This window comes from Acipenser ruthenus, chromosome 34 (assembly GCF_902713425.1).
Source record: "Acipenser ruthenus chromosome 34, fAciRut3.2 maternal haplotype, whole genome shotgun sequence".
In the NCBI taxonomy this organism is placed as follows: domain Eukaryota; kingdom Metazoa; phylum Chordata; class Actinopteri; order Acipenseriformes; family Acipenseridae; genus Acipenser; species Acipenser ruthenus.
The window spans coordinates 1,708,817-1,731,760 of NC_081222.1; the positions used below are offsets into that span (position 1 = coordinate 1,708,817).

Genomic DNA, 22,944 nt, shown 5'->3' on the forward strand with positions numbered 1-22,944 from the left:
CGTATGCAGACAGGCTAAAAGAAATGAATCTGTTCAGTCTTGAACAAAGAAGACTACGCGGTGATCTGATTCAAGCATTCAAAATCCTAAAAGGTATAGACAATGTCGACCCAGGAGACTTTTTTGACCTGAAAAAAGAAACAAGGACCAGGGGTCACAAATGGAGATTAGATAAAGGGGCATTCAGAACAGAAAATAGGAGGCACTTTTTTACACAGAGACTTGTGAGGGTCTGGAACCAACTCCCCAGTAATGTTGTTGAAGCTGACACCCTGGGATCCTTCAAGAAGCTGCTTGATGAGATTCTGGGATCAATAAGCTACTAACAACCAAACGAGCAAGATGGGCTGAATGGCCTCCTCTCGTTTGTAAACTTTCTTATGTTCTTATGTTCTTATTGCCGGTGATATGGTCAGTTCAGAGCTCTCGACGCTAATAGCACCTCACTGGAATGTGGTCCTGGGTTACTGCTGTGGGACGTTGGGGTCAGCAAGTGCTTTAGTTGAATTGCTAGAGGTTGTTTAACTGGTCACAGACAAGGACGGAACCTGGCCAAGTCACTCATAAAACAAACAGCGCATTGAGGGAAGTATTTTCATAAACGTTTGCATAAGGGCCTGTGGCTGTGCAGTTTGACGTCAATCGGTTTTTCTGGTTTTATTTTTTATTTCCCCCTATCTGGAGTTTAAATTAGCAGAAATACATCCGTAAAAAAGTTGGTGAATTTGCACGGTAATTTTGCAGTCCTCCCCCCTGTGCATTTCCCATATCTATACAATGCATTTCCCATAGTCTGTCATTTTTTATAATATGCTGTACCATACCTCTCTGGGATTACGATGCATACCATTTTTTATAAGCCATTAGTAATACAAATACTAAAACACATAAGATGCTTAATCCGCAGATACCTACTTAAAATTTCCAGGTTTTTTTTTTTTTTGCAGACTTGGACTGCATGTGTCCCAACAGGATGCTCCAGCAAGGATAAAACTTATTGTCAATTTGTTTAAAATGATCCTGTGGTGTGCATGCATCCTTCACCCTGGTTGAGATGACTATGACGCAGGACTGTGAGAGTGGGAAAGGGAAATATTTTCATAGCGTCCACCAGGGTGCAGCACAGAGCCATACTTTATTGCTACTGCAGTAAAATTATATTGGAACCTATTTTGCAGAATACAGTTCAGATGAGTCGGCCCGCCACTGGCATTATTCAGACCTGACGATTATCTTAAAACACGACGAGGCAAAGGTCAGCATGCAGCTACCGACACCAGCGCTAAGACAAGAAACCCCTCTGATCCGAAAGCAGAGGAGAACCTGAAGCAAATACAGGAGCTGCTGTGAATCCAGGTCAGTCTCTAGCAGCCGTTTAAAATCAGGAGGGACACTAGTTGTTCTGCTCCCTGCCTTTGGAACTCCATCCCAAGTCATATCAGGAATGCTGGCCTCGTCGAATCTTTTAAATCAGAATTTATAAACCACTGTCGGCTTATTTTTCAGCTGGATTGTTTGGCCAGTAGCTTTTTATTATTTTAAGAGGTTCTTTTTTACTGTAAAGCGTCCCGGGATGCTCTGCATGAAGAGCGCTATAGAAAAGCAAACTGTATTGTATTATATCGTAGTGCATTCGGTCTTATAAGATAAGGATTATAAGATTAGACCCCTTGTTCTTTACAAATGAACCCCTGACTATACTGCACCTGTGGTAGACGCGTATGCCTACTGCTGCTGTGGGACTCACCCAGGAAGGTGCTGGAGATGTATTCTGACACCTGGTTCCCCGACCGGCTCATCTCTGACAGGTGAGTGAGCTCCCTGTTCAGCATTCTCTTGAACTGAGGGATGAGAGAGAGAGAGAAAGAGATGTTATTAGCCATGCTTCCCAAGCACAGTCCTGGAACCCCCAACATTGAAACTCCACCAAAAACAGCCCCGAGGCTCTCACTTTGCTTTTTCTTTTATTATTATTACACTATGTAACACAATTTTTGTTCCTGGGTAGTAAGTGTTATTTCCTAATTGCTTATGCCTCAAAAGTATAGAAAATGGCTATTATTCCCCACAAACTTTGCTTTTGTGACCAGGACAGTGATATTTTGAAATTGACCTATTTTCAATGAGAAAACGGGCGAATTTGTGTCTTTTCGTTTACATAAAGTCAGAAAAAAACAACATATGCATCCAAATTAACATGTATTTATACTAAAGTAATACAAAAATGACTACAAAAGATTTAGAAGTGAGTAGTTTTTCGAGATTTACGATTATACTGTAAATCACTTTCACGAATCAGCCCCCAAATGTAGTCTCCCATCAGGTTCTCGTTATACTGTCCTTGGTAGCGGCGTTCAAAGTCCAGTATATCCTGGTGGAAGCGCTCGCCTTGCTCCTCCAAGTACGCTCCCATGTTCTCCTTGAATTTATCAAGATGAGCATCAAGGATATGGACTTTGAGGGACATCCTACAAGAGCAGGACAGCGCTCTTGTTTTGAAACTCTCATGCACAAATCTTCCCTTAGAGACTTTCCCGAGATAACCGTGCCCATTTACCAGGCTTTACCGTCCTTCTGTGTGCTTTTACCATGGTAAGCTGAAATAAACTTTCAGAAGAAATTGCCAGCCGCCATTCCCACAGTCCGGATTTCACTAAATGACTGGTCTCCCATTGCAAAAGATCTCAGCTTATGACCCAAACACCTCCCTGGCTTGAAATCCTGTTTAGACACTTTAAGTGCATTCTCATAAGTACACAGTTTAAGGTAACCACAGGCACGCACAGCCTCCCAGCCTTGAATGGAATGCATGCATTTCAATTGCATTGTGTAGAATTAGCACTTGCCAGAATTCAAAAGCGTTAGTTATTTAAAGAATGCTTATTATGTGAACGAGTACCTAGTTTGATATTCATGACCTGCTAAACATGCCCCTTATTTTTATATTTATCCTTACCTTGATGTAACTCCATGAGACGGAGCGGAGATAGTTGATTTCAGGCATTGTGCACAACAAAAGTGACACTTTGTGAAAAAAAAAAATATATATATATATATATCTATATACTGTATATATATATAGCTAAACAAAGATTACCTAAGTAATGTAAAACAAGCTAGCGTCCAAAAAAGGCTGGGTATGTCTGAAAAGCACAGCAGTGTTGTAAGCTAGAAAATCTATGACAATCCATTCCCAGGAATTCTGCAATGTGTCTTTGCCAGGTTTAGCAGCCCCTCTTGGTGCAATAAAGCAGAATCTCATCTCCCTCTCTCCCTCTATCTCTCTCTCAAGCAGCTCAGCAGTGTTCTCTTGAGGCACCAGCTTGCTGTCCTCATTTTTTCACCAGAAGCCTCATTGGTCAAGCTGCAAAATTATTAAGCAGCTTCCTGTTCTCATTGGTCGAGCTCAGATCTGCTTGGCGCAACAAAACCACGGCCTCCTTTTGAACCGGTAACACAAACTTTTACAGATTGACCAGATTTAACGATAAACGGACCCTTTGATCCAGCTGCAGCTTTTCCTTGTTCCTTTCACAGACATTACAGCAGCTGTTTAGCTGATGGATGTGGGAATCGATTATGAAAGGATCAGACCGCAGGCCTCCTAAAGCAACGAGCAGCACATGTTCCTCCGATACAGCACAGCTGCAGTTTTTCGAGGAGAGCCGAGAGGCTCAATGGTTTGTCAATGGGGTATAAGCTTTGTCATCTACTATAGTTTTGCATCACTTAGAATTTTAGGATTGAGAGATAATTAAAAAAAAATAAAAACTATATAAACATAATTTAGATATTTTATTTAACATTATTATTTGTTTATTTAGCAGACGCCTTTATCCAAGGTGACTTACAGGGACTAGGGTGTGTGAGCTATGCATCAGCTGCAGAGTCACTTACAACTATGTCTCACCTGAAAGACGGAGTACAAGGAGGTTAAGTGACTTGCTCAGGGTCACACAGTGAGTCAGTGGCTGAGGTGGGATTTGAACCGGGGACCTCTTGGTTATAAGCCCATTTCTTTAACCACTGGACCACACAGCCTCCTACGCAAAACTCTACCAGAAGCCATAATAGTAGTACAGTATTTTGAAATGTCACATATTTGGACAGTTTTTCGTTAAGTATATAGTAAAACTACAAAGCGGTGTGCAATTCAATCTGTTAACGTGACATTATTCAGCAGGTTTCATTCCATTTTATGAAGCAAAAATTGTTAATTCTATAGGGTGATGCAAAACTTTTGGCCACAGCTGTACAGCGACACTATACTGTATTTGTGTATGAAAAACAGTTTTTTTTTTTGTCCCGCCACATTTTAGGAGTCTCAACTCTGTGCAATTCATAACAGGATTGAAAACACACACGCACACACAAAACTCTACCCACGATTCACTCCTGCGCATTCTACAATTCACCACAAAACAGTTCAGACGAGCCCTCTGTTCCAGTGACCAATCTAATCGCGCGGAATAATCTCCATGACAACAGGCAAGGTCTCCCTAGCAACTGCATCCTCACACTCTGTCCTCAGGCAAAAAAAAAATCTGAAACAGTAGTCTGCTTATTTACAGATAGCAACACCGGCTGGATAGCTAGACCTGACTGTCTGGTACCCATGGCAGAATGATCCCTTAAAAATAACATCAACAACAAGCAAATACCTATCCTTTAGTTCAGATACATTGCACCCAGCACGTTCGAAGATATTAAACTGTGCTCTGTTTGTAAATTACAATGACTACAGCTCTGGCCAAAAGTTTTGCATCACCCTATAGAATGAACTCGTTCTGCTTCATAAAGTCGAATGAAACCTGCTGAATCATGTTACGTTAACATATTGAATTGCACACCGCTTCGTAGTTTTAAACTTCACGAAAACGTGACATTTCAAAATCTAACATGAAATACTACTGTACTGTTACGGCTTCCGGTAGACTTTTTGCAATATCATTTTGTAGTTTCTCTGATGTTAAAGAAAAGATCTGAATGATGTTCTTATAGTTATTTTTTTTATGACATCTCAATCCTAAAATCACCTTTAGCTGATGCAAAAATTTTGGCCAGAGCTGTGCAACAACAGGAAGAAAAAGCCAAAAAACATTTTCATTTTAAGGCTGAAACCAGAAATGCTCCAGGTTATGGGTGGTATTACAACAGGATCTCAACGAATAAACATTCCCTTACATAACTTTACCGCAGTTTCTGTACATGCCCGCACATTACCGCGCTTTAGCTGTGTGCTTTACTGCAGCAAAAGCATGGACTCAAAAGTGCAGTATTGAAAGAAACACAAACAGGTTCTGTATGTTCATTTGAAATATCTGGTGCTACACTAGGTTAAAGAAATATCTGTTTGCAAGCCCTGCTTTCAGAATGGCTTGCACTTCCTGGGTGATTTCACCTGGAGGTTGAAATTATCCCCGCCCCTCCATCGGCTGTCATCCTGTCAATAGCCAATCAGGTGGGCAACTACCGGTGGTGCAAAACGGGGCCAAGTGATGACATGATTCTGTCAGCTACAATTACTTCAAACAACTGGGCTATTAAAGTAACAGATTTTAAGAAAACTTCTGTAAATCGTCACGCAAGGAGGAGTGAATGTACGGGTTAAAAAAAAAAAGGGGGTTATTTTTTATCTTAATCTTTTTAAGCAGCGTTCTTTTCAAAGGGACCAGCTTCCTGTACCCTCTCGTGCCAAATTCTTCCACAGGATCATTAAAAAACCATTAAACAAGCAATGGAAAATAGAAAGTTAGGCCAAAAGCAGGGGATGTTTATGTATGCAGGCCCATGCCAGGCTCACAACACTCTGCCATCTGCCAGTGGTGCTGGACCCACGTCACTGGCTTTTCTCAGCAGAAATGACAAGACGCAGGCTCAGGAGTCAATAGCCTGCACACAAATGTTCCCACATCCCAACATTCAGTGAGTACAAGAGCTTAACAGCCTCCCTCTGTGCTGGTGGGGCAGAGGAAGAGAAAGGGAGGCTTTTATTCTCTCTGAACAGCCTCCCTCTGCTCTGTGCTGGTGGAGCAGAGAAAGAGAAAGGGAGGCTCTTATACTCTCTGAACAGCGTCCCTCTGCTCTGTGCTGGTGGAGCAGAGAAAGAGAAAGGGAGGCTCTTATACTCTCTGAACAGCCTCCCTCTGCTCTGTGCTGGTGGAGCAGAGAAAGAGAAAAAGAGGCTCTTATACTCTCTGAACAGCCTCCCTCTGCTCTGTGCTGGTGGAGCAGAGAAAGAGAAAGAGAAAGGGAGGCTCTTATACTCTCTGAGCAGCCTCCCTCTGTGCTGGTGGAGCAGAGGAAGAGAAAGGGAGGCTCTTATACTCTCTGAACAGCCTCCCTCTGCTCTGTGCACAGGGAGGCAGTGAAGACAGTATAGGCTCTGCCGATGCTATGGAGGAGCTGGCTCTATGAACAAACAGCAGGTTAGTTTCAGGAAACGTACAGTGGTGGGTGTAACAGTTGGGAACCCTTTACTGTGAAATAACATTTTGCCCCACCTCCTCGCTATATTGGCTGTCATTTCCATAAACAGATTTGTTTGGTATTTAAACAGGCAGATCTGTTTATTATTCCCAGGCACCCCTGTGGCCAGGTTTGCTTGTGTTCTGCTATATCAGAGTGGGCAAGGCCAGTGTTTTGCAGAAAAGCACCTTGCTTTTACATGAGTCTGTCAGCCTTGTATTTACAGTAAAGTCACCGTGTCTCATGATCTGCTCATGTCTAAGACAGATAAGGAGCACTTTTAAAATGCTAGTAAATATGTATTTTTTTCTCGTTACAACCGTATTAGACAAACGTCTACAATAAATGACACACACACGCACACACACACACACACACACGCACACACACAAACACGCACACACAAACAGACACGCACACACAGACACACACACACCCACAAACACAGACACAGACACAGACACACACAGACAAACACAGACAAACACAGACACAGGCAATGTTTTTAACCTCTGAGCTAGGATAAGCTGATGGAAAGATAATTAGACTTAATTGATACCTAACCATAGGACCACTCAGACTTGAGATTGAGAATTATTAAATAAAAAAAAAAAGGCTCCTAGGAAAACAGAATGAAACTGAAGCCCGGAAAGCCTTATTGATCTGTTTTATCAGTGAGATTTGTAATCTGTGTTTGTGTAATTCATAGGATAAGGTACGGCAAGCCATTTATTATATATATATATATATATATATATATATATATATAGAGAGAGAGAGAGAGAGAGAGAGAGAGAGAGAGAGAGAGAGCTCTGGCTAAATGTTTTGCATTACTGAGAATTTTAGGATTGAGAAATAAAAAATAAAAAAAAACTATAGAAACATAATTTAGATATTTTATTTAACATTGTGTAATCAAAGAAACCACCACCAGAAGGAAGCCATAATAGCAGTACAGTAGTATTTCATGTTAGATTTCAAAATGTCACATTTTTTAATTTTTCATTATGTATATGGAAAACTACAAAGCGGTGTGTAATTCAATATGTTAACGTGACATTATTCAGCAGGTTTCATTCAACTTTATGAAGCAAAATTAGTTAATTCTATAGGATGATGCAAAAATTTTGGCCACAGCTGTGTGTGTGTGTATATATATATATATATATATATATATATATATATATATATATATATATATATATATATATATATAATGCAGCAGTCAGCAAGCCAGACGGAGAGCTGTACACCACAAAAACTTTGATAACTATACGGTATGAACTTCAAAAACATTTTCTGTTATTTCTGTTATTTATTTATTTACGTATGCTGTATCAGCCATATTTAAACCAAATATATAAAGTCGTCTTTACAATCCGATCTTGCCTCACTTATTTTCTTGACTGATTCATATATTCAATATGTAGAGCAGACTCAAAGTGGAAAATAAAATGCCCCTCGGGAAGAATATTGTTATCTTCTGCGGCTTCGGGCATTATAGCCCCCTGTCGGTAACAACAGGCTTCCCTCGAGGCAATCCATTTCCACTATAGCCCTCCTCTCCAGTCCATATTTATTATATATATATACACACACACAGTATACAGACACACACACACACAGCACTGTTTATTTACAGGTCTGTGTAATACTTTTGTTATACTGATTACAATAATTTTTTCAAAGATTTTCTACGTGCATTTATAAGGTAACATACCTGCCTGTAAACACGCACCTTAAAATCCCAGACTACAGAGCAATACAAAGCTAACACTGTGACCGACCCCAGTAAGACCAAGGGTGCGACAACCAGCAGATGATTATCAAACAGCAAAACAGAAAAAAGCAGAGCATTAAACTGGTGCAGCACGTGCTGTATAGACTGCATTCAATTCTAGTCATGATTTCAAGCAATGCCAAGTGCAGGAAAAAAAAAAAGGTGGGTTTTTATTTGCTCATCTCCACGCTCTCCCGTTATTCCTAAGTGATTTATTTTTATTTTTATTATTCCCAACAGCCTTCCCAATTGATTCCTAGTAAGGGGCTAATGCACTACCAGAGGAAGCATTGGGGGGTTGCAATGCCTATATATTAGAGACAATAACGGCATTGCATGTTATGACCTCTAATCCACATGTTTAAAACCAGAGGACGGCTCCCACAATGTCAGCACTGGAACGGCTCAAATGATTTCCTGAATTCAAGTGCAATGCAGCTTTAGGATGAGGTGTCTGAATGGGATTTACCGTGTGTGCTGAGAAAGCACTAGCATGCATGCACACTGATACTGTCTTGTTTTCTCCAGATAAGGGAAGTGAAGCGTTTATTTACTGAAATGCAATAACACTGTGTGTTATTGCCATGCGTCCTTGTGACGATGTATTTTCATACAGCGCTGCAGGATTCATAAGCACACAATTAACCAAGTCATTTCAAACTTGTATAGAAAAAGACAGAGATGTACAAGTATAGTCAATCCTATGAATATCAAACCTTATTTCATCCATACCATCGCGTTTAGTGAGGAGATCTGGCTTTCTTTTGATTCACACCATGCAACAGGATGCTGCATTAGAAACTACTGCACCTGCTCTTCATTGAAGCTAATGGCTTGCAAGCATAATTTACACGCTGCAGACTCAGTGGGATACCAAGCTTGGCACTCAAAGTGTTACACTGAATTCATGCCTTTTCCAATCCCCCCCCAAAACCACATGCCACTTTAGCACAACACAATCCTCCCAGTCTGCATGCATTGCAAAAGCAGGGAGAAATACTGGCAAATTCTGCCATCTCCACACACCTGCCCTATTCACAAAGCTGTCGCTCAAGAGTTTTTTTTTTTCCGACAGGGTTTCGATGCATTAAACACTGTTTGGTATTCATGCATCCCCTCCAGATCTGACTGTCTGATGTCAACAACACTCTGCAAGTGTCTGCTGCATGATAAATCAGTTCAAGTTTTCTGAACAGGGCCCAGAGACCGCATGTTACCCAGGGTAACTGGGTGCCAATGCACAGCGCATCTCTATTTTTGAACCAGTGGGCATTAACAAAAATGAACCCTTGAAATAATTTGTTTTTATTATTATTATTATGAAACAGCAAACACAATACATAAAAAATGCTCTTCAGAAACCATGCACCAGCTCTAATGTTGTAAATAGTATTTTTTAAAATTTTATTTTCAACCTCACCTGGTCCCACCATCCAACCAGCCATGGCTTGGAGCATGTCTCGCAGAACAAATCCACCAGTGGCATCCTCCTAACCTCGGAGGCATCGCCGCCCTCCAGGAACACTTCCGATGCCCCTACAGGACTGCCCCCACATACCCCCACCGGGCTGCCCAGCTCCAGCTCCAGCTCAGCCCCCCCGGCCGCTGCTGTGGCTAAGTGGACCCTTAGGGATGCCAGGCTGGGCGATCGGGGCACCTTGTGGTGGCGGTGGCCCTCACTGAGCTCCGCGAACTGGGCAAGCTGTGGGCAGTGCAAGGTGGCAGCATCCAGCCTCTCAGTCACCACTTGGACGCGGGAGCAGGGGCTGTGCAGACAGGCTGAGCAGTAGCGCAGGTGCCCCCAGTGGCATGACGGCTTGCCCCTAGTCCGTGTTGGCGAGGTATGGTACTCCAGTACGGCGGGCAGGCAAGGAAAAGGGTTTGGGCAACCCTCCCCTCCTTCAGGTAAAAAAAAAAACAAAAAACTCAAACGGCAGACCTGATATCACATCTCGCCCCCGCGTGGGTTAACTGTAATTCAATCCCCAGGTTGTCTTCCAGCTTGAGTCCTGAAGGGCAAACTGGCTGCACGAGATCCCGGGCCAGCCCCCCTCTCAAGCAGCCTTTCCTCTCGTCCAGAGTGATGGCAGTAAGATGTCTTCCTTTCTCACTGCAGACAATCAGGAAATTCCCACAGTGCAACGCTCCTCCTGCTGCTGCTATGCTGCTGCAGCACAAACAAACCCCTACCTACACGCAACAAACACCAGACAACCTTGCTTCCAACCCTGCCTCCTCAACAGGGGGGGGGGGGGGGGGGGGGGGGCTCAGAACCTATCCGAGTCCAAGTCCGAAGCCAGGGAGGGAGGAAAGAGAGAATCCAGCAGATCCAATTCAAGTAACTGCAAAAAAATCCAATTAGAAAACTGAATTCAATTCAGTGAGATTATTGCTTTGCCTTTCTGTTTGTACCACTGCCCTCGTTTTTTATATATATTTCCGCCCCCCCCACCCCTGTTTGATCGCAGTCTTTCCAGCGAGCCAGTCAGACAGGCAGAGTGTTAGTATGTGCGTCTGCCTGTGTGTGTGTGTGTGTGAGAGAGAGCGAGCGCGCGAGAGCAAGCGTGTGATCTGGAGAGAGTGACAGCAGCCAACACTGTGCTCTGTGCGGGGGAATCAAGTGGCCTCCAGGCTACTGAAGACAACAGGCGATCAATGATCCAGCCACCCGAGTAGCACAGTGATCCGAACCACCTATTCACAGAGTCCAGGGGATTAGGAATAATTTGAATGAGAACAAGGCAGAGGACAGGTCCTTCTTTTTCAAAGCATCTTCTGTTTTCCTGCGTACAGCCAAAAGATGTACAGAAATATGCACAGAACGATAGAAAGAGAGGAATGTGGGGAATAGTCCAGTGCTAGCTAGCTAGCCAGTCCAGCCTCAGCAGTGTCCCCACCTCGTACTGTGTCCGTTTTTTGTTTGTTTTTTTCTCCTCTGTTTTTCTGCCTGCTTCCCTGCTGCACTGGCACAGCACAGCCTGGGATGTGACAGAAGCGAGGATGTGATGTCAGGTGCTTGTGTATGGAAGGAGGAGGGTATCTGTGAGAGAGTGTGTCAGGGGAAGGGGGAGGTGTGTGATGCTCACAGCGCATGCTGTTTAAAAGAGACACCTTGAGCACAGCAAAGAGAGCCGGGGATGAAATAACCACACACTGTGCGTTTGCAACCACAGAAGACGTTTCTCTATAAACCTACTGTCTATATCAGGGGTGCACAATTCCGGTCCTGGAGGGCCGGATCCCTCCTGGCTTTTGTTCCAACTGTGTTCTAAATTACTTAATTAGACCAATAATTGGTAATAATTGGTCCAATTAAGTAATTTAGGGCAAGGTTGGAACAAAAGCCAGGAGGGACACCGGCCCTCCAGGACCGGAATTGTGCACCCCTGGTCTATATGATCCACAATTCAGCACCAGCACTATTCCACTTACTAGATCTGCATACTTTCACTAAATTGGAAAGGTTTTACATTTGGTTAAAAAACTATTTTTTTTTATTATTATTTAATATATACATGCATTTGCTTTTAAATACACAAATGCAAATATGGTATCCATGCAACACACCATAGTCAATACCAGACAGACAGTGTGCACCTCAACTATTTTGCAAAATCAGTTTCAAAAGCATATCCGTGATAATGCTGTGGTCGGCTTGCTGTAGTTCTAATCTACGTGGTATTACTGTAATGTTTAGAGATGCAGGTCAGAGTTGTAAAAAACATGCACTGTCTCTTTAAGAATCCCTGCTTCACTGCAGCTCTGAAGAGAACAGCTACAGCTATGCAGTGTGCAGCCCTCATCATCACAGACAGGAGCCAATCAGAGACAAGGGGCGGGGCCAACCTTCCAGCATCAGCACCAGCACAAACACAAGGGCCTGCTGGCCATACTAGTCTGGCACACATAGATTACAAACACTGCAGTGTGCTTACAAAATCAACACAGAGAGAGGCACCTATTGCAAAGAGATTTATAGCATGAGCTTTTAAAACACGTCGCAAAAAATAAATGCAAGAGAAAGCCCACTGTCTAGCCTTGCAGAAATAATGTTTGAAAAACACCAGTGGGGTACCATTATAATCCGAGGGTAATCAAGGCACAGCAGAACTATGATCACAATACAGCATTGCCTGCAATGGCAGCACAGTGGGTGCCGAACCAGCACTGCAATGTTCTGGTGCAGCGGCACACTGGCTGTCTGGTACTGATCCAGTGGATTGGGTCACCAGCGTGCGTTGGTTCATACTTCTGATATGTCAAAATGTGTGCTTCCATTCTCCAAAGTAGCACACGTTCCCTTTGTGGCTGCTTTTGTGACTCCTTACAGGACTGCAATTGCATTGCCATTGTAGTTCACTGCAGGAATCTGTGTTGACCCCTGCTGTGCATTTCCGGTGCTTCTGCGGCGGTGTGCTACACTGTGTTTGGTGTTTGCCGCGGTGCACCGCAGTGAAATTCTGAGACGTAGCTTTCAGACAGGCAACAGGAAACAGCACAAAGCAAACACAAAACAAGGAAACATGGAAAGACAGAGCCAGCCAAGGCTGGACCAGCTCGGAACAAAAGCTGCGATAATATCATATCTTTATATAGCGCCTTTCATAGTGGACCACCATCACAAAGCGCTTTACAGAGGCAGGCTGTGAACTGTGCATGATATGCAGAGTCACTTACAAAAGGACATTGATTTGACATCTCATCCGCAGGATGGAGCAAAAGAAGTGTTAAGTGACTTGCTCAGGGTCACACAGTGAGTCAGTCAGTGGTGGAGGTGGGATTCGAACCAGCGAACTTCTGGTTACAAGCCCTGGACTCTAACCACTGGACCACACCACCCTAACTCTAACCCTAACCCTAACCCTAACCCACACTGCCTCCGATATAGCTGAACACAGAGGCTACAGGTGCTGACTGCTGCTTCGCTTTTTTGAAATCGAAGCCGATCACAATCCAAGAACAAGTATTTATAGACCTGACCCTGCTGCTGCTGCTGCAACTAGCTTTCTGAGATCTGAGCAAATCACACTTGAGAGAAGAACTACTGACCTGATCTCCAGCAAACTTCTTAGGTTTACTGAGTTATCGAGACGATCACAAACCAAAACAGCGCTGACCAGAACTTAGCTTTGGAAAACCAACCAGGTGCAAATCTGAGCAAAGCAGAGGCTTAAACTCCCATTGCTTCTTTATGAAGCATGCCTGTGCTTTACTACAATGCAGGATGTGTTCACAATGCTGTATTACCCTTTTCTAGGGTTTCACCCTGGCACCGCGCACTGCAGTAAACTTTTATAACGGAACGCAATGCTAATAAGCACAGACATATCATTAGACACGCATACTGTGCAGAGCAGCCCTTCCATTCTTCAATCTCCAGCCCATGTGTCGATTCAGGTATAAGAATATAAGAACATAAGAAAGTTTACAAACGAGAGGAGGCCATTCAGCCCATCTTGCTCGTTTGGTTGTTAGTAGCTTATTGATCCCAGAATCTCATCAAGCAGCTTCTTGAAGGATCCCAGGGTGTCAGCTTCAACAACAATACTGGGGAGTTGGATCCAGACCCTCACAATTCTCTGTGTAAAAAAGTGCCTCCTATTTTCTGTTCTGAATGCCCCTTAATCTAATCTCCATTTGTGACCCCTGGTCCTTGTTTCTTTTTTCAGGTCAAAAAAGTCCCCTGGGTCGACATTGTCTATACCTTTTAGGATTTTGAATGCCTGAATCAGATCGCCGTGCAGTCTTCTTTGTTCAAGACTGAATAGATTCAGTTCTTTTAGCCTGTCTGCATACGACATGCCTTTTAAACCCGGGATAATTCTGGTCACTCTTCTTTGCACTCTTTCTAGAGCAGCAATATCCTTTTTGTAACGAGGTGACCAGAACTGAACACAATATTCTAGGTGAGACATGTTGTCCGTGTCCTCCTTTGTAAAAACCTGTGAAAAGTAATCATTTAATATATCTGCTGATTCATTTAATATATGTGCTGTTGTGTGATGTCTCTATGCGCTGTTGCATGCTGTCTCTTCGTTACAGTGTAACCATGTTCACACTGCACATGTGGAACATTTTAAATGTCATTATCACTACCCACCCCCCTCCCTCTGCTCCAACCTTGCTTCTGCAGATTCCTCTGATTAAAGTGATATAGAAAAGCGTTTCAAGCTTGTCCAGGTTTTTTTTTCTGAATTGATTGTTCAACTTGATACCTTTAAGTACTAGAAGAGAAGGAGCGGTGTGGAGTTTATTCCCCCCCCCCCCCCCCCCCCCGCTCTCTCGTGCCCCGTTTCGCACGCTACAGCACAGCAGCAAGATTATAATGTGTTTCTAGTTAAATCTGCAACCAGAAAGAGACGGCATTGACTTCCACGTGCTACTGTAACGGACAGACCTTATTGGCGAGCTGGTTCCCACAACAGCAGCCCATGAAACATGACTGTAAACTTTACAAATTGCTATTGTTATTAAAACAGCGACGCTTTTAAAAAGACGGCCGCTGCTCCTGATAGTATAGTGAAGTGAGCTTCACGGCATCAGCCCCTCATCCATCCGCAGCAAACCCAATTGTGCGCTGTCTAATGGCAAGCAGGGAATGGAGTCTGTGACCCTGTGACAGATGTTTTAGTTCTTTAAGCTTTTAAGAGGGGCCTGTGGGTTAGAGTATGGGTTAATACTATAAAACATGCATACTGTACATTAACATTGTTAAAGCTGTATTTTGTTCATAGCAGACAGTGCCACCAGGTGGTCAAACTGAGCTAATACTCTTACAAGTGATTAACACTGATTGTCCGAGCCTTTTACTAGCTTCAATAACTCTTGCAATGCTTCTTGCTTTAAGAGGGACACTTCTATAAGGAAATCAGAACGTGCAGCTGTGGCCAAAAGCAGCACCTACAATTTTAGGATCGAGACATAATAAAAAATAAAAATAAACTATATCAACATAATTTAGATATTTTATTTAACATCATGTACTCAAAGAAGCTACAAAATGATATCGCAAAAGTCTACCGGAAGCCATAATAGTAGTATAGTAGTATTTCATGCTAGATTTCGAAATGCCACATTTTTCAATGTTGTCAGTTTTTCGTTATGTATATGGGAAAACTACAAAGCGGTGTGTAATTCAATATGTTAACCTGACATTATTCAGCAGGTTTCATTCGACTTTATCAAGCAACATTTGTTAATTCTCTAGGGTGATGCAAAACTTTTGGCCAGAGCTGTACAACACAGGCAAGGCAAAACGTGCTGTAAATAAACCCTCAGGGTCAGCACTAACCCTAACCCTGGTCCCCTGTGTGCTAAATACAGGACAGTCGTTACTGTTTCACACAGAAACTTCTACACAGCTACACAAACTTTCCCACACTGTCAGAATGCATTGCATCCTAGTGTATAATACACCCTAGCCAGCTTCCTGAGAGCTTTAAAAATAAATACTGAGCTGAGGCAGACATAAACAGAGCTACTGCTGCTGCTTACAGAGATCTGGAGTGTACAGCCACACACACACACAATCACACACACACACCCACACAGAGAGAAGCAATTCAACAAGTGTGCAAGCTGCTGTACAATTTGCCTTGCTGAGCATTGGTTCGTACATCTCAAAGTTCAAGGGACAGGTGTAACAATCTCCAGCAAGTCGCAGTACTGCTGTCCACGCACAGACAGACCACCCCTGTAAGTCCAATGCACATGGCCCACTGTTTGTGATCCGATCACTGTTATATAGCACAGTTCTCAACCTGCGGTCTGGGGGCCACCTTTGGTCTATAAGGGAATGGACCCTGAAACACCCCCCCAAAATAATGCAACAGCGTCAACCAACCCACCCCCAACCCATCGCACAGCACAGCACAGCACAGCTCAGCACAGCACAGCACAGCTCAGCACGCCCACTGCTGTTTACCTGTCAGGTATGAATATTATTCACGGTCATTGTTTGAATTACAATGGCATTGTGCACAAAGGAAAGAAGAAAAAAAAAGCTATATTATTTAAAGAATATTTCTCAATACCTAATAATGTGCCCATTTGCTTGAGTTGTTTCTTGCCTGTGGTGTGCAGGTGTGATGTAATAATGCCTGTGGTCTGCAGGTGTGATGTAACAATGCCTGTGGTGTGCAGTTGTGATGTAATAATGCCTGTGGTCTGCAGGTGTGATGTAATAATGCATGTGGTCTGCAGGTGTGATGTAATAATGCCTGTGGTCTGCAGGTGTGATGTAACAATGCCTGTGGTGTGCAGGAGTGATGTAATAAGGAAGCAACAACAGCTCTACAGAAGACCAAGTGCATTGAACTCAGAGAGGGGGTCAAAGCTGTCTGCTGTGCAAAAAAACTAGAAGCACCGTTTGAATCGAGCTGACGAGATCTCGCCATTGGCTACCCACTTACAGGACATGCTGGAAAGCCATTCAGGACACCATTCCTTCCTGCCCGGCATTCTGAGACTTTAACAAAGATGGCAAAGCATTGCCCTGCTTATCCAATCAATAACCCTAACCCCGATCACGGACGCAGACTACACCGTCAATGCATTAATACGTCTCTCAATGTATAAAGCACACCACGCAACGCCTTTTACACAGCAAGAGAATCGCTAAAGACCACGCTCAGCTATCTCACAGATTTCTTTTGCACCTGCTGTAGCGTTCGATGACATCACCGTGCACCGTCCGCAGCTTAATAATTTCGTCCTCCCCCCCGTTGATGGTTTTCAACCTTTTCATCTCAAGTACCAGTGCTTCCAGCAGGAGGGACCACCAGGTGTACCAATAACTCAATCTTAAAACAGAGACCTGCCCCACTGCAACCCAATTTCAACACTGAAAATGTGACGGAGGGCACCGTTCAATTATTTGACAAAAAGACTTCACCGCAATGCACAACACAGAGTGGCTGCTTTGCTTCCCCAACAGGAACTTTTGAAAGCTCCTCATAACTCCTCTGTGATTCGGTGGTACAAACACAGTGGTTCAGGAATCATATCGTCATAAAGAAGGACTGCCGGTGTGTACCAGTTGCAAGCCGGTCGCGTACAACATGTTAAAGTGCTGTCTCTTTGCGATTGCTGTGTGCATTGCAGGCTCTCCGTACCATACCTTGTTGGAGGCCATCTCGCTGACGGAGCGGTAGGTTTGAACGGTCTCCAGCTGGTCCAGACACCAATCCAGTTCCTCCAGAGTTTCTTTGGCCAGTTGCTGATACGTTTCCTCTGTGGAAGCAGAGAGAGGACGGAGGGCAAGGTCAGTGGCAGCCGACGAGACACCCAGAGTTCCCCTTGACCCAGGCAGGCCAGCCCAGAACCCCAGCTCCGATCCACAGCCTCTCCGCATAGTTCCCTGCCTGCCTGCCTGCCTGCCTGCCTGCCTGCCTGCCTCCCTGCCTGCCTGCCTCCCTGTCTGGCTAATTGTTAGAGCTGCACGGTACAGGAGAGTGTGTTTGAGTGCAGGAAGCCCGCACTTCCGTCTTCCTCTCTGTCCTGGCGGAGGCCTGGAGGGAAAGGGGATCAACTCACAGCACGAGTCGGGCTCTGAGCGCCAGCATCCTGGGAAAGTGAAGCGACAAACCAAACAACAACGCCTGTTATTATTAATAATAATAATAATAATAATAATAATAATAATAATATTTATACGACAAGGATGGGCTGGTAAGCGCTGAAGTATAAATCGGGCTTTCATTGAACTATTTTGTGCTTATATACTGGCTGGTATGTACAGCATTGCACCCCATGCAGCTGTTGCACTGTAGGAGTTGTACACTGTACACCAATGGCAATGCACTGGGGAATAGCAGCTACAATGGTGTGAGGCAATACCATGGCACTACCAGACAGCGTGCTACAGTATCAGGGCTGTGCAAAGCTAGCTCCACATCTAATGCGTTGGCAATGCTGGCTCTGATAGAAATTCTGCTGTGGTTTTTTTAATGCACCGGGTATTATAATGGTATCCCAAGGGGGGGTATTGAAATGTTCTGTAAGGGATATTTTGTCGTGGCCTCCGGTCTCCGCGCCGCACACACACACACACACCCCTCTCCTGACACACAGGCAGACAGGCAGGCGGCTGACGTCAATGCCTCTGCTCTCATACCCCAGCGAGCAGCCAGGGCTCTTCAGTGGGGACAATCTGATCTGTCCCCCCAGGCCCAAGAGCAGGAAAACAGCTATCACAGCGAACGCAGGGGCTGTCTGTCTCGCTGCGTGTGGGAGTGTGCGTGCCTGTCTGCTACAGTGGGAGTGTGTCTGTGTCTGTCTGTGTGTGTGTCTGTCTGTGAGTGTGTCTATCTGTGAGTGTTTGAGAGAATGAATGTGTCTGTGAGTGTGTCTATTTGTGACTGTGCCTGTCCTGTGTCTGGCTGTCTGTGGGCGTGTGTTTGCCTGTGTGTTTGTCTATGCATCTGTCTGAGTTGGCCAAGGTCTCCACTTTAGAGTGTGACAGCTTACTCCCCTCCACGTCTGTAGGACAGGAGTTGTACTGTTCCAGACCTGCCCTATCTACTTCAACAACTAAGTAAGACAAGTGGTACAATTAAAAAACAAAAAAAAACACGTGCGTCACATTCTGTCTTTGCAATTTTTTACAGCAAACATTTTCAACTCAAAAACAGAACCCTTATCTCTCTCGTATGTCCCTTTCACATCCGCTACCTACTCCAAACCAAACACTTGATTTTCCACAACCAGCGGCCAGCTGGCTGGTTCTACGCCCCCCTGTTTTACAAAAGCACCCCAGGGCGAAAGGGACCTGGTATTGCTGTATCCCAATCCTGCTCTGCGGACCTGTGTAACCCTGCGGACCGGCGCTTGTCTGTTATTCTGCACGGCTTGGCCGAGGCTTGTGTTTGTTTGTCTTTCTGGGAGAATAAAAAAGCACACCAGCGTGATGGCTCGCCGGTCTGCTCTCTTTGAAAACAGGATGCCAAGAGGAAATGGGACTGTAGCTCTGTAGACAAGGTCTGTGTCGACGTGAACCCGACCTTCAACTACAACCAAAAGCTCTGCATCACCTACAATTATAGGATTGAGATATCATTTCTAAAATAAAAACTATATGAACATAATTTAGATCTTTTATTTAACATCATGTAATCAAAGAAACTGCAAAAATGATATCGTAAGGTCTACCGGAAGGAAGCCATAATAGAAGCAGTTTTTTTTTCGAAATGTCACATTTTTCAATTTTTGTCAGTTTTTCCGTTAAGTATATGGGAAATCTGCAAAGCGGCGGTGTGTAATTCAATATGTTAGCGTCACATTATCCTGCAGGTTTCACTCGACTTTATGAAGACAGATCAGTTCAGTCTATAGGGGGATGCAAAACTTTTAGTCAGAGATGTACTTATATTCACAAAACCTAAAACACCAAGATGGGGACAAAACACAGTGAAATGAAAGGGAATCACTGCTCTAAAGGACGGACGACAGAATCACACTAGTGAAGGCAAGGTGACCGCTTGCCATACCAGCATGGATTCAATACATATTTCCAATTGGACCTATTAAACATACCCCCTGATCCTGATGATTGAATGCAATGAAAGTATTATTATTATTTATTAGTAGTAGCAGTAGTAGTATTACCCAATCATGACTGGGATTGCTATGTTAGACGTCTGATATCATCTTGGAGCTGTTGTTCAAAGGCAGAAAGTCTTGCCAAAGCCTGGCCTTTTCTGTAGCATATCGTCACAACCCTGAAAGTGCAGAAGGACCGGGCTGCATTTCTGAGAACCAAGAGCCCTACCTGAAAGGGAGGCCTTGGAAACTGTGGGCTGGCTGACGACTGGCGACCTCCTGTGGACAAACAGAGAACTGCAATGAAAGAGTGATTGAGACAGGCCAGCACTAAAAACACTGTCCCTCTGCAGGAGAGAGAGAAAAAAAAACAAAAAACAATACTCTTTCTCCCTCTGCTGGCCATTTCAGAAAAGGCAGCTGTATGAGTTGAGACATTCTTGCTGCCCCAGCTGGTTTAGAAAATAAACCATCTGTTTTGTGTGCAGCTGTGGCCAAACATTTTGCATCACTCCATAGAATAAACTATTTTTGCTTTATAAAGCACTAAGGGCAGCAGTGTGGAGTAGTGGTTAGGGCTCTGGACTCTTGACCGGAGGGTCGTGGGTTCAATCCCAGGTGGGGGACACTGCTGCTGTACCCTTGAGCAAGGTACTTTACCTAGATTGCTCCAGTAAAAACCCAACTGTATAAATGGGGAATTGTATGTAAAAATAATGTGATATCTTGTAACAATTGTAAGTTGCCCTGGAAAAGGGTGTCTGCTAAGAAATAAATAATAATAATAAAGGTCGAATGAAACCTGCTGAATAATGTTACGTTAACATATTGAATTACACACTGCTTTGTAGTTTTCTCATATACTCATATAAAAAAGAGACAAAAATGTGACAGCGCCTTTCATAGTGGAGCACCATCACAAAGCGCTTCACAGAGGCAGGCTGTGAACTGTGTGTTATATGCAGAGTCACTTCCAATAGGACAGTGATTTAACATCTCATCCGCAGGACGGAGCACAAGGAGGTGAAGTGACTTGCTCAGGGTCACACGCAGTGAGTCAGTCAGTGGCAGAGGTGGGATTTGAACCAGTGACCTTCTGGACTGGACTCTAACCACTGGACCGCACTGCCTCCCTAAGTTTACAGTTTCTTCGATTACACAATGTTAAATAAAATATCTAAAATTATATTTGTATATATATTTTTTAATTATGTCTCAATCCTAAAATTCTAGGTGATGCAAAACTTTTGGCCAGAGCTGCATGCATGTATACAGAACAGCCTCAAATCAGAGGATCTCAGTATTCAGTGAAGTGTTGAGGATGGGCACAGATACTCACTTGTTGGTAGGGGTGGTGACATTGGCAAGAATAGAGAAGTTGTTTCTTACGCTGCGTAAACTAGCCAGCACCTAAAACAAAAAAAAAACCACACACACCCATTAAAACACACGCCACCGTCACGGGACATTTAGAAACACGAAAAGAAAATCCGATAGCGCTTTTAAAAGAGTCTAAGTTGTGCCATGTGTTCGATCAAAATTCACATATTTTATTTTGCCTGGTGATGTGGCCTCCACTCCCAAGCAGTAAAGTATAAACGGTCTCACCCTTTACTTGTTTTCAGCTCTTAAACAGTTGGAAATTTTAAGAAGTAACTTGAAAACTGCAACTTTTTTAGGCCAATTAAAAAAGGTCTAATTAAGCAAATCATTAGTCCAATTAAGGGTTTAGGTTAAGTAATTGAGAGCTCAGTTGGAATGGAAACCAGAATACACAGGGGGTCCTGAGGACAGTGACTCAATAGACTCCAGCAAATGAATTGACTGTACCTGTGCAAAGGGGGTGACTATGAGATCCTCAGTATGCCTAGGACAGGAACAGAGAGACACGCATGTTAGCCTGCAGCAAGGGGACACACAGCACAGGAGCACGGGAGTGTGCGTGCGGTGCTGCAAAATCATTCCAAAATCAATATTTTATGTCAAGCAGCTGATTTGAAATTGAAGGAGGGAGAGGGGGAGAGAGACACACAGACACGACAGGGAGAGAGGGGATAGAGAGAGCGATGGACAGCCAGGTGCTGCACACAGACAGGGAGAGAGGGGATAGAGAGAGCGATGGACAGCCAGGTGCTGCACACAGACAGGGAGAGAGGGGATAGAGAGAGCGATGGACAGCCAGGTGCTGCACACAGACAGGGAGAGAGGGGATAGAGAGAGCGATGGACAGCCAGGTGCTGCACACAGACAGGGAGAGAGGGGATAGAGAGAGCGATGGACAGCCAGGTGCTGCACACAGACAGGGAGAGAGGGGATAGAGAGAGCGATGGACAGCCAGGTGCTGCACACAGACAGGGAGAGAGGGGATAGAGAGAGGGATGGACAGCCAGGTGCTGCACACAGACAGGGAGAGAGGGGATAGAGAGAGCGATGGACAGCCAGGTGCTGCACACAGACAGGGAGAGAGGGGATAGAGAGAGGGGTGGACAGCCAGGTGCTGCACACAGACAGGGAGAGAGGGGATAGAGAGAGGGGTGGACAGCCAGGTGCTGCACACAGACAGGGAGAGAGGGGATAGAGAGAGGGATGGACAGCCAGGTGCTGCACACAGACAGAGGGAGAGGGACGGAGAAGGACAGAGCCGCACTCACGCCTCGCTGGTGATGGACGAGTTTCGGGACATGGTCTTGGGAGACATGTCGTAGTCGGAGTCGGAGCGGTACAGGAAGGACTCTCGCCGCTGGCTCTGCGGGAAGGAGGGGTGCAGCACCAGGCCCGGGCTCGCCTGCGAGTCCAAGGGGCTGCGGCCTGGGGAGGGGCCATTCTCCACCTCGAAACTGCAAAGAAACAAACAGCAAGACACGTGAGAAACGCAACCACGTCACACACAGAGAGAGTGCGCCACGCAACCACGCACAGACAGAGAATAAGCTACCCAACCACGCACACACAGAGAGTGAGCCATGCCCCTCAGCTTGGCTTTTTTACAAGTTAGAGTACAGAGTAAGAAACAGCGATGTTTGCCACGCTTATTAACAGGCAGCCCACCCTGAGAGTTCACACGCTATCTGTGGAGAGTAAGCTGTCTGATTCAGAGCACACTTACTGTACAGTGTGAAGATACCACAGGGATGCCAAAAATGTGTTGTCAATCCCAG

At 44.5% G+C, this 22,944-nt stretch overlaps 1 protein-coding gene across 7 annotated transcripts in view; it reads right to left on the bottom strand.

Annotated features, from left to right (window-relative positions):
- LOC117962939 (cAMP-specific 3',5'-cyclic phosphodiesterase 4B-like) overlaps positions 1-22,944 on the bottom strand; it is a 210,836-nt gene that overhangs the window by 10,848 nt on the left and 177,044 nt on the right. For 6 of the 7 annotated variants that reach the window (XM_059006986.1, XM_059006985.1, XM_059006984.1 and 3 more), the window contains 6 exons: positions 22,438-22,623; positions 21,617-21,653; positions 21,126-21,196; positions 20,016-20,065; positions 17,367-17,479; positions 1,748-1,841 (listed from right to left, as the gene is read on the bottom strand). In XM_059006986.1, coding sequence (XP_058862969.1) covers positions 1,748-1,841; positions 17,367-17,479; positions 20,016-20,065; positions 21,126-21,196; positions 21,617-21,653; positions 22,438-22,623 — 551 coding nt within the window. Of the gene's footprint in view, positions 1-1,747; positions 1,842-2,956; positions 3,053-17,366; positions 17,480-20,015; positions 20,066-21,125; positions 21,197-21,616; positions 21,654-22,437; positions 22,624-22,944 lie in introns of those variants that run through there. The other variant, XM_059006989.1, reaches the window with a different exon arrangement.